The 11,935-nt window shown below is 38.2% G+C and overlaps 1 protein-coding gene across 1 annotated transcript in view; it reads right to left on the reverse strand.

Moving 5' to 3' along the window:
• The window catches only part of ANO3 (anoctamin 3), a 348,638-nt gene that overhangs the window by 20,174 nt on the left and 316,529 nt on the right, over positions 1 to 11,935 (reverse strand). Inside the window, exons 15-18 of the mRNA XM_054026242.1 lie at positions 5,295 to 5,377; positions 3,750 to 3,890; positions 3,150 to 3,314; positions 1,286 to 1,322 (exon numbers count right to left, since the gene is read on the reverse strand). Of these exons, the coding sequence (XP_053882217.1) occupies positions 1,286 to 1,322; positions 3,150 to 3,314; positions 3,750 to 3,890; positions 5,295 to 5,377 (426 nt within the window). The remainder of the gene's footprint in view (positions 1 to 1,285; positions 1,323 to 3,149; positions 3,315 to 3,749; positions 3,891 to 5,294; positions 5,378 to 11,935) is intronic.

Genomic DNA, 11,935 nt, shown 5'->3' on the forward strand with positions numbered 1-11,935 from the left:
GTGTTTTTTGTGAATTACAGCATAATCAACTATATCATTAAATTGGATAGAACACATCAGATGAAATGTTAAGGATAAAATATTCACACAGCACCAGATTGGAAATTTAAAAAGTAGCCTCCCCGATCACAACTTTTTTGACTGAATTGTGATTAGAAGTTTTATTATTAGTTTCCTTTTAAAGAGTCAAAATTACAATTCGTCAAAAATTTGATGGAAAGATTTTCCAGTGGAAAATCCCATTTTGCCGAAACCAAACAACTTTAAGTGGGAATGTCTCAATTTTGACATTTAGTTTTAAATTTTTTATATAGCATTTTGATAAGGTATAAACATTCCTATTACACATTTTTAGATGGAATATTTTTCTTTTAACTTTATTTTATATTATATTTTATATTATATTTTTAAAAAAAACACTAAGAACATTTAAAAAACATTTTAATTAACCCTAAATGATTTTTTTTTTTGAAAAATTCATGGGAAATTTTTTGTTGTATCCCAATTTGGAATGAAAACAAACGTCAAAATCAGGAAATTGTTCATGAAATGTAAATCCCAGATCTCACATAGCACTAGTCAGAATATTTGTCTGGAAAAGGGAGAGGAATTTTTTTCCCCACTAACTGAGACCAATGGACATGGCACGATCCTAACCTGATAACCTCTTTCTATCAGTGGGACAGATTACAAAAAAAACCCTATTCTTTTTAGGCTTCCAATTTTGCCTGATAGCATTTGAAAATGAAAAAGAATTAATCCTGGGGCACAAAATGTTAACAATTCTGATAACTTTTGATTTCATAAGAATGAAATATATCTGTATTTAGGTGAAGGAACAATTTAGGCTTTGATTGTACAATCTGATCCACACAGGGGTGACATCTGAGCCCAGGAAGAGCTCCACTGAATTCAATGGGATTTCATATGGACATTAGCTGTCCCCCTGTATTAAGCAGACTGCAGGATGAGGGCTTCTAGAAATGGCCTACAGTTGAATAGTTCATCTGTGATCCAAACTTCTCTAAGGTCTGATGTGGGGTGGGGGTGAGGGAAGAGGCATCTCCTGATCTAGGGATTTGGTCATCTCTAGTGGCCATTGACCAACAATTTTCTTCCCCCCGCCTTTTTTTTTTTTTCTCTGCAGTTGGTAGGCAGTTAATAGTTTGGGAAAGGACACCACATTATTATGCATGTTAAAAATGTTTTTGATGATTTGATATTGAAATACAAAAGTTACACAGTATAATTGATGAGGAGTATGCCAGCATTAAAATCCACCTACCTAAATCTGTTAGGAGATAGGCAACTTTTTCATATACCTGAAATAGAAATAAGAAAGCATAAATTATAGCAAAGATTTTATATTGTTAAAGTATCAGGATATCTATTAAATAATGACTAAAAGTAAGCATTTGAAGGAAATAAGTATTTAACTGTCCTACAACATCAAGATAATTGGGATGAGGGCAAGAAGCTGCAGGAATCTTAATTATTTGCAATGAAAAAATTATTCATTTATTTTAGTCCCTCTTTTCCCTCTAGTCCCTCTTGGCTAATTATCCACAAACACAATTAGATTTTTATGTTCATAGCTTGAATTGATCTATTTAATGATTTATAGAATCACATAATGCTCAAACTATTTGCAATTTATCATTTGCTATCTACTCTGTGTGACTGGTCACTTAAGTTGTAGATGGGATTGATCTATTTTCTGATTGGATGTGTCCATATCTACAAAGATTTTGAGATGGCTGATGCATCTCATATTCGCAAAAATATTACTGTATTAACAGATATCTGCATGAGCATTCATGGGTTTTTCCCCTTACTGTTAGGAATAAGTGGATGTGACTGGGCTGAAAGTAGAGAGAAACCACAGATTTGTTACACTAGGATTTCTTTTTGCATTCATTTGTACATGGAGTCATTTAATTAGCATTTGGCTTACTTGTCTATTTAATAGTACAGTCATGATCCCCACCCATTCTTCTAAATGAAACTTCAGCCCTAACACAGAACTGACTTTGTAAAGGCACAAATGTTTTCCAGGAGTGTCTCCATGTTTTCAATAGCTTTGTTTTGCTTGTGCACTTGGTATGTACTTTTCATGACCCGGAAATAGGATGATTAATAATTTCAAAAAGTTTGGAGAGACTGTTTTGAAGAATGCTACCTACTTAGTAGATAACAGAAGAAGTTACAATGCTACATAATTCCTAATCTTTACCTATTTACACTTCTAATTTCATTGTAGAGAAATGATGAATGCCATCAGTAGTGACCGAGGACATTTTATACCAATACAATATCTGCTAATACAGTAGACATTTAAACCTATAAACATGTATTTTAGTAGAGAAAAGCTAAACTAAAACCATATTCTGCAATGCCTCTAAGATTTTAAAATGTTGATAACACAGCTGAGTTGAAAAGTAGAAATGGGAGAATCTAGTTTCATTATTAGGAACCTTTTTAAATTTGGGAGAGGTTCTAGAATTCTCAGTTAGGAAGAACACCACTTGATTCCATAGACTGAATAGATTTATTTCTTCTGTTTTTGTAAAATCACTGAAAATAACTGAAGTATTTTCTGAAACATCTGGAGGTTTCTGGAACACTTTACATTTATTGTGAAGTCATACATTTGTAGATGCTCTTCCCCTCTCACATTTCCCCTATTGGAGATGGCATTGATGTCACAATTCCAAATTGGATAGCAGTGGATTTTGCTACTGTAAAAATGGTGTTCTGTGTCACCACTGAGACTTAGTGGTGTAGTCAAATATTTGTAGTGAGGAATTGCACAGGCAGCTCAAAAACCATTGAAACAACAGCGTGCTATTTAACAAAAGCAATTGCAACACCATCTCTGGATGTTATTGTAATACAAATAAACAATGTGCAGACATTTTTCTATATAAATTAATAAAATACATGTTTAGGAAGGCAAGAATGTGTTACACAATCAGCTATTTGTAACAAAACTATTACAGTACTGAAACGTGCGGCGAGTTTATAAACTGTTTTTGTTTCACTCTATTACCAAAGTTACTTGAGTTACAATTATACAGTAACTAGTTTTTAAAAAATGCAATGTATCACTTAAAATCCTTATCCCTCTTTTAAAAAGTTTTAAAACTTACTACATTAAGTGACATGATGATCATGAAATTGATACAGACTCCAGTGCCAGATGTTGCAAACTGCCAGTACTTTTTGATAAAATACCACTGGAAGGATGCAAATTGTTCCATAGCTACCAGGCGATAGACCACAACTGCAAACACTGCAGTGAGTACCAAAGAAATCTGCAGTAAAATAAATGCATGTGTAATTAGAAGAATAAAATACCTATTAAAATAAACAGCTGAAATAAAGATCAATAGATTATTGAGTGCTTTTAAAAAGGAGAGAGCCCAATTTGTTTCAAGGACCAGTCTTAGATTAAAGACGAAATACTAGACTGCTGAAACAAAATTCTCTATTACTATATAACGACAAATGCAAATTTGCAAATATATTTTTGCAAATTTCTAAAGGTGCAAACTCCACCAACACACTCAAGAACCCCAAACCACCACCAACCCATCGAACATTAACAAGCGTTGTGCCGGATCTGATCTCACTTACACATGTTACACCACTGTAACTCCATTAACTTTAGTGGAAGGACTCCTGATTTACATTGATGTGATATCAAAATAAGGCCTAGAGTGGCCTTCCAATATCATTAGAGACTTTACCATGAAGAATATTCCTGAGACAGACACCATCAGTCGACTAAGTTTATCAGGGAAGGGTTGAAAAGGTTCAGGTTTTCCTGTGATGGGATTTACTCGTTCCACTTGGGAGTATTTTGCTTCAAACTGGGGGCGCAGCTCTTCCTGCAATGACATAGATTTGCTTCAATTTAAGTAGCAACACATCAGGCGTTCAGTATAAACATTCTATAATGATAATGACTGGCAGTTGCATAGCTCCCTTTGTCCCAAAGCGCTTCACATATTTTTAAAGTAAATATCCAAATAACTGCCCTTGAAAGAGACTGAATTGGAGAGCCTCCAAGACATGTCATTACATTCACACGGAGATCAGGAGCAGCACAAATCATGGCGGTAAAAGGTTTTCCCTCACTCACCAGCCAAGGTGCTAGAAGAATCCCCTCCAGGGGTGAAAGGGAGTTCGGTTGCCATGTTGATTCGATCACTGGTTTCTCTGCTGAGATTGCTAAGAAAACTGTTGTGGTGGTGATTTTTGTGATGTGGAAAATGTTCATTAGGAACTAGACTAACATCATCAACTCATCTCCAAGAGGTTCCAGAAGAGCCATGAAGGGATAATGACTTTGGGCCTCAATTAATTTGGACCAAATTTCAATCATTATCCTAGAGGTGTAATGTGATTCCATTACAGCACTGTTCACTTGTGACTTACAGAGCAAATTTCATGAGATGTGCAAAGGGATAGAACTATTTGCTTGTGCCCGTGGCAGACTGAAATAGGGTGAGCTGGCCCTTTAAGAGTGGTTCAAGGTTTAGGCTCCGGCCCTTTTTCAGAATGGCTTCATTCTGGGCTGAATCAGGAACTTGTGGTGCAAAGGGATCATGGGAGTTGAAGGCTGATTAGCAATGTATGCAGGGAAAGGGATCAGGTCCCCTGCTGTGTTTGGGTTTCTAGCTCTGAATAGCATACTCTTCCCTAGCCACTGAGGTGGGCTCTTTGTCTGGAGGGACCCAATAGCAAGTTGTATTCTCTTTAGGCAGAATGCCACACAATACTTCTTGATTCTTCCCTGGTCTCCACTTTGTGGGGAGAAGGGAGCTCTTTTTATCCATGACCTTGTTCCCAGAATACTTTGCTGCACATTCAACAGTCCCTCAGGACGACAAGTCCCAGAATCCCTTAGCTTTAAGCTACACTGGGATAGGGCCACAACTGGCACCTAAATTCCTCTTAAAGGGCCTGCTTACTCCGGACAGATATTCCTGGCTGCCCCCATCACACTTTGCTAAATATGGGCACTTAAATATATATTTTTTTATTCACATACCGTGCTTAAACAAAAGGAGTACCGTTGCCCTTCCGACAGAAAGAAAGAACGAACTTTGCCAAGAGGAGAGTAGTATTTTAATTTGGATGCACCTCTACTTGCAAGATACATTATTGATCTATTGCACCAGTGTTATATAGAAAATTCAGTTGTCCTAGCAAAGCATGAGGCATTATTACTTACACTGTCATTGTGCTGATAACAAGATCATCATTAGATTACTTATTTGTGATCTTACCTCTTCATCCTCCCAGTCTATGAGATCCCAGTCATAGGTGAGTACAGCTCTCCGTCTTTTCCAAAACTCTAGAAACACTGTAGCTGTGGAAACCATTAGTTATACTTTTTATATTTTTCACAATTAAAACATGGGTTTAAAAACAGAGGCATGATAATTTTAAATATATTACTTGATCCCTAATAATATTTATGCAGAAAATATTCTTTTATTTTGCCATATATATATATATATATATATATATATGCATAAATATTATTAGGGATCAAGTAATATATTTATATATATATATATAAAAAGTGACCCTATCTAAGTTACTGAAGGGGAGAGTGTGCACAAGAACCATTACCCCATTCATACCATTAAAGGGCTTGTCAGTATTGCAATTCCATGCTACAGAGAACGTAAGGAGTGATTTCTCCATGTGCCCAAGGGGAATGGGACCAGTGCACAAGTCAAGTAGGCTGAACTCCATAAAACAGGCACCCATGCGCAACCTTGGGTGGCTTCCCCAGAATTCCCTTTGGAACAGTGTCACTCTGCATTGTTTCAATATGTGGCTAAGCCTAAAAAGCACAAAAAAGGCCTGGGTTTATTTTTCAAAACGAATATTGTTAGGCACCTAAATCCATTTTAACCACCAAAGAAAGTGGCCTAATTTTCAGAGGTACAGTACTGAACAGCAAAACCACACTGATGTTTTGCCTTTCTCCTGGTTTCTGCCTTATAAATAAGAAACGCACTTTTATATCGCTGCCCCCTTTCCAGCATTCATTGCTGCCCACCCTACAGCTCCCATTGTCCTTCTGGACTACAAGTGCCAGAATGATAGAGGTGGTGAAAATCTCGGGCGAGAGAGGCAGACAATGGATGAGCAAAGTGGTTATAGCAATATGGCATGACAAGAATTCCTGAAGACTGGTGCAACTCTTCCTTGGTCTCAATACATAAGAAGAGCAGCATCCATGAATATGGAACTATTGAGGAATAACGTTAGTGCAACGTGAAATGAAGGTACTCGAACACATCTTGGATGCTAAAATTAGGAGAATGGTGGAATCTTTCCTCCAACAAGAACAGTTTGGCTTTAGGAAAGGACAAAAAACCACAGATGCCATGTTTGCAATTCATCAAGAGATAGACAAATGGCTAAGGCACTAGCAGGACAGCTTCTATGCTTTTATAGACCTAGAACAAGCATATGATAAATTGGACAGAAGAATGCTTACACTAGTGATGAGGAAATATGGAGAGTCTGAGGATTTAACTATCGTGAAATATACTCTACAGGTCATTAAAACAATGATCAGAATGTGTTTTGGAACAAGTCCCTCTGAAGTGAAAGTCAAACTGCAACAGGGCTCTGCCCTCAGTTCCACTGCTGTTTATCATATTGATGGATTATGTCAGCAGGAAGATCCCAACAGGAAAAGGTGAGAAGCTGCTATATGCAGATGACATAGAAATAAAGGCATTCTCAAAAGAAGACCTAAACGCCAGCTAAGCTGGCATGGGTTGAGCATGACTAAAACTGAGGTCATGCGGGTCAGTAGAGATGCCACAGGGAAACGGGATGTAGAGATTAATGGAGCACATGACTGAACTGACTGACCAGTTCAAGTACCTTGGTGACTGGGTTATGGAAGATGGCAAGTGTGAACATGACATACAGTCCAGACGGGATATGGTGGAAGAGTTTGGACTAACATCTCAGGGGTTGCATATGACAAGTTTATGTCACGGAGACTGAAAGCCAAGCTATACAGAACAATGGGACACCCCACAATGCTGTACAGTGCAGAAGCATGGGTAGTAAAGAGACAGTAGATTCAGGGCCAACAGGTGTTTGAGATGAGATGTCTGCGTGCAATCAAAAGAGTGCATAAAGAGATAGATTTTAAAATGAAGCATTAGAATGGAAATCGAAGTGTGATGTGGCTGACAAAATCTAGGAAATGCAACTTTGCTGGTTCAGTCACATACAGAGGATGAATGAAAAGGACCTGGTGAGGATAGAATGGCAGGAGTGGGTGGTAGGAAAGAGACTCCAAGAAAAGTCAAGGAAGCGATGGATGGATTGCATCAAAGGAGACGGTAAACAGTTGGATCTTATTGCTTCCTCGGTCAGAAGATGATGGTGGATGCTTTCATGACAACCTGACCTCAGATGATGAGACAAGGGGAGGAGGAAGAAGAAAAACTACAAGTGCCAGAAGGCACTGCTTGCTTGAGTTGGCTTCATGTGTTACACATAATGTAGGTACAGGCCCACCTATTACTCACTCTGGGAGGTGTGGATGGCTTTCAGTCTGTCAGTGATCCAACTGATGATTAATCAAAGCCTTTTTAAAAGTGTCTGCATAGTGCTTAATTACTCACAACAGAAAAAGGATGGTGGCTATAGGTATTTGAGCAGGAAAGCTTGATTGTGTAGAGAGGCTAGTGATTCTATTTTAATATGACTTTACATGTACTAAAATATTTTCATTTTTAAAGGGGGAAAATGGGCAATGACTCATCTTGAGAGCTGTGTTCTGAAATGGGACACTGGAAAATGGGGAAAGAAGATTCCAATGTTATGTTGAATCTTTTGTGAAAAAATCATCAGTCTACACAGACTAGGAACTCAGAGTTCAAGTCCCTAAAAGTCATAGTGGATGGTATTTTCAAAATGGCCTAAGTAACTTAAAAACTTAATTTCCATTGGCTTGCAACTGGACTTGGGCTCCAAGACACTTGGGCCCTTTGAAAATTGCACCCAATGACTTATTTCAGTAATCCTATGAATAGCAGGCAGAACCCTGACGTGGTAAAGCCAAGCAATTAAAACCAACACTACAAGTTGGTTGTTACATTGTGTGTGTGTGTGTGTGTCTGTTTATGTTAAAGTTATTAACACACTTCCTTTAAAATAAAATTAAGAGATTGTGCATGTTACATAACATTTCCTTTCTGAGCCTCAATTTGGTTGATAATGTTAGAATCCAGTGAAATAAATATTTGGGGTCAGATTCTGCCACCATTGCTCACACTGCGGAGAACTTCACTATACACGTAGCACACCTGGATTTCACCTCACTCTGACTCAAAGATACCTATCCTGCCATTACTAATACACCTCTACAGGAGTTCTTCCACTTCTCCACTGGGTTGAGCACTTCATATGTGTGTGTGTGTGTGTGTGTGTGTGTGTGTGTGTGTGTGTGTGTGTGAGAGAGAGAGAGAGAGACACCCACCCACCCACCCTCACATAGACACACAACTTCTTTTAGGGACTATATCCCCCAGGCAACACCTCTTTCTACCACAGCCTGTTTCCTAACACGTTTCCTTACATGAAAGGTTCTGTAGAGTACCGGAGAGTCTGTAGACCACAGTGTGAGAACCACTGCATTACTGGATTACATACTTTCCAGCTGTCAATATAAAATAAGTTTCCTTCCTATAAAGTGGATTTCTCCTATCACCTGAATGATTGGTGGTACACTACAGCTCCCATTATCAGTTGATTAGCAATGAACCAAAAGAACTACTAAGTCTATTAGTTAGGTTAATTTTATCTCTGGTATAACTCCACTGAACATAAGAATGGCCACACTGGGTCAGACCAGTGGTCCATCTAGTCCAGTATCCTGTCTTCCAACAGTGGTCAATGCCAAATGCTTCAGAGGGAACAAACAGAACAGGGCAATTATTGAGTGATCCATACATGGTTGTTTAGTCCCAGCTTCTAGCAGTCAGAGGCTTAGGGACACACAGAGCATGGGGCTGCATCCCTGACCACCTTGGCCAATAGAAACATGGCATCTGTGGTTCCTCGTCTTTTCCTAAAGCCAAGCTATTCTTGTTTGAGAAAAGGTTCCACTGTTCTCCTGATCTCAGCATTCCCTTCATGAATTTATTTAATTTTTTTTTTCAACCCAGATTTACTTTTGGCCTTCACAGCATCCCCTGGCAACAAGTTCTACAGGTTGATTGTGCATTGTGTGAAGTAGTACTTCCTCTTGTTTATTGTTCCTTATGTTTGCTTGTTATGCTTAAATACTTCTGTATGCTGCCTATTAATTTCATTGGGTGACCCTGGTTCATGTGTTATGTGAAGGGATAAATAACCCTTATTTATTCACTTTCTCTACACCGTTCATGATTTTATAGACCTCAAGATGGAAGACTTCAAGACTGAAGTTACACCAGCAATTAATTGGGCCCATTACTAACCTGTCATATGTAACTTGGTAATAATTTGCAGTTTTTAATGACTTTACACACTCCTAGAGAGTAAATTACTATGGCCTCTAGTTTCCCTCAGGCTACATGGGTATTTTAACCCCCACAGTTGCTACCACCAGTCAATATCCTCTTTTCTTGTATGAAGTCAGTGTCTATTTTTTCTAGTGGCTATACAGCTTGATTATACCAAGTTGCCACTCTTCCCCTTCTCATTAGGGTGACCAGATGTCCTAATTTTATAGGGACAGTCTAGATATTTGAGGCTTTTTCTTATATAGGTGCCTATTACCCCCCACCTCCTGTCCCGAGTTTTCACACTTTCTATCTGGTCACTCTACTTCCCATTACACCTTTAGTCCCATTGCTGTGTGTGATTATTGCTCTTCCCCTTCCACTTTTTATGCCGTGTGGAAGAAGGAATTGCAGGTATTTACATAACTCAATTTAGTGAGTTATAGAAGTTAATGTATTTCTCATCATGAACTGCTGCTTCAATACAGAGGTGAAACAACATGAAAACCACAGGTATGGGAAACCAGAAATGAATGTGAACGAGTCTCATAGCCACAATGAAGGGACAATAACAGGGCAAGAAAGATTTGAAAGTGGAGGTTCTGTGTCCCTCATATCTACTTAGTGGCTATTCCCATGCCTTAAGATAAGTATTTTCATTAGCAGTAGAATCTTCAAATGAACAAAACAATTGGTTTTTAAAAAGAAATCTCATCACATTCACAGGCAATCAAAATGCACTACCTAGGCACTATAATTACTTGTGTGAACTACATGTAGTTTACTTCCATGTGTAATAATAAATCTATTGCCTAAGATTAGTTACAACTTGCTCTCAACAAGCTAGAAATACTTCCTGATATATAAAAGTAGATTACAGTTACTCCATGTGTACGCCATTCAGTTGGGCTAATAAGGCTTGAGCAGCCCCCAACCAATTTCCATTGCTGCAGCTCTACCAGTTGTTGCAGTGATGAGAGTGCTAATGTAGGTAGGCTGATGGTGTTTTAACTGATCATGTCACCTAACCCTGTTCAGAACACGTCTAAATGATATAGTAGGTAAAATAGTAGCAAGCTGTTAGAGACTTGTCTACAGTAGAGCTCCCAACGTTGCTATTGCAGGTAGGTATGGGGTTAAATTAAAATTAGGTCCCGTATCTGCAATTAATACAGTATGGACTGACCCATGCACCTGTGAGGAGCCACACTGGCTTCAGGAGGGTTCCATATGGGTGCAGGAGTGTCTGCGTGGGGCTTACATCTAGTGCAAATAAGAGCTATCACTAAGTTACAAATAATGACACTGGAGAAAGGCATGAAATAGTAGTTGCACATGATTCTTTCAAAAATTTCAAGTGGAAACAAAAGCGCCATGGTATTCCACTCATGGAGTTATTCAGACATTACTGGAACACCTCTGCATCCCTCTCCAACACATACCAGTCTAGAATAAATAAAAAATATAATTACAGTAGCAAGTAGTCCTGACTACTTCAGTATGTAAAAAATTAAACAGTGCATGTTTGCCTTCCCCCAACCCCCTTTGCTCTAAATCTACCCCCAAGATTATATATAGCATGTAAAGAAGGGCCTGACATGCAAGATTCAGATCTGAATCGGATTATTATTTCTCCCAACAATCTGGGTTTATGGTTTGATTTACCAAATTTGGATCTAAATCTGCATTTCAAATCCATTCAAATTAGGAGGGTAATTACAATTATAATTGGACCCAGGGGCTTGGGCTAATGCATAACAGCATGTACATACATACATATATATATACAAGTAGAAAGTTGATATATATTGAGTATGCCATAGTATAATTAACTTTTGCTTATTCATCTTCTACAAACATTTCTCTTAGCCCCATATCCTCTCCTCTGACAGTGGCCAATGCCAGGTGCTTCAGAGGGAATAACCAGAACAGGTAATCATCAAGTGATTTATCCCCTGTCGCCTATTTCCAGCTTCTGGTAAACAGAGGCTAGGGACACCATCCCTGCCCATCCTGGCTAATAGCTATTGATGGACCTATCCTCCATGAATTTATCTAGTTCTTTTTTGAACCCTGTTACAGTCTTGGCCTTCACAACATCCTCTGGCAAGGAGTTCCATCAGTTGATTATTTCAGTTATTATATTATACATATATTATACATGTACAGTAAAAAAGTATGTCTCAACAGAAAACTACTTTATTAAAATGGCTGCTGTCTAATTAAGAGAAGACCAATACCCCATATAGTTTATAGAAATTTGATACCCTTGTCAAAACATCAATGTAAAGATTTTGTAATCTTCACAGAATCAATGGGCACTTGTCTTCCCACTTTACAATGAAACCTGTAATTTCTGTAATGGTAGCTCTTAACAAAGACAACCAAGAAGCAGGTCA

The sequence above is a fragment of the Malaclemys terrapin genome, chromosome 4 (assembly GCF_027887155.1).
Source record: "Malaclemys terrapin pileata isolate rMalTer1 chromosome 4, rMalTer1.hap1, whole genome shotgun sequence".
NCBI classification, from domain to species: Eukaryota; Metazoa; Chordata; order Testudines; family Emydidae; genus Malaclemys; species Malaclemys terrapin.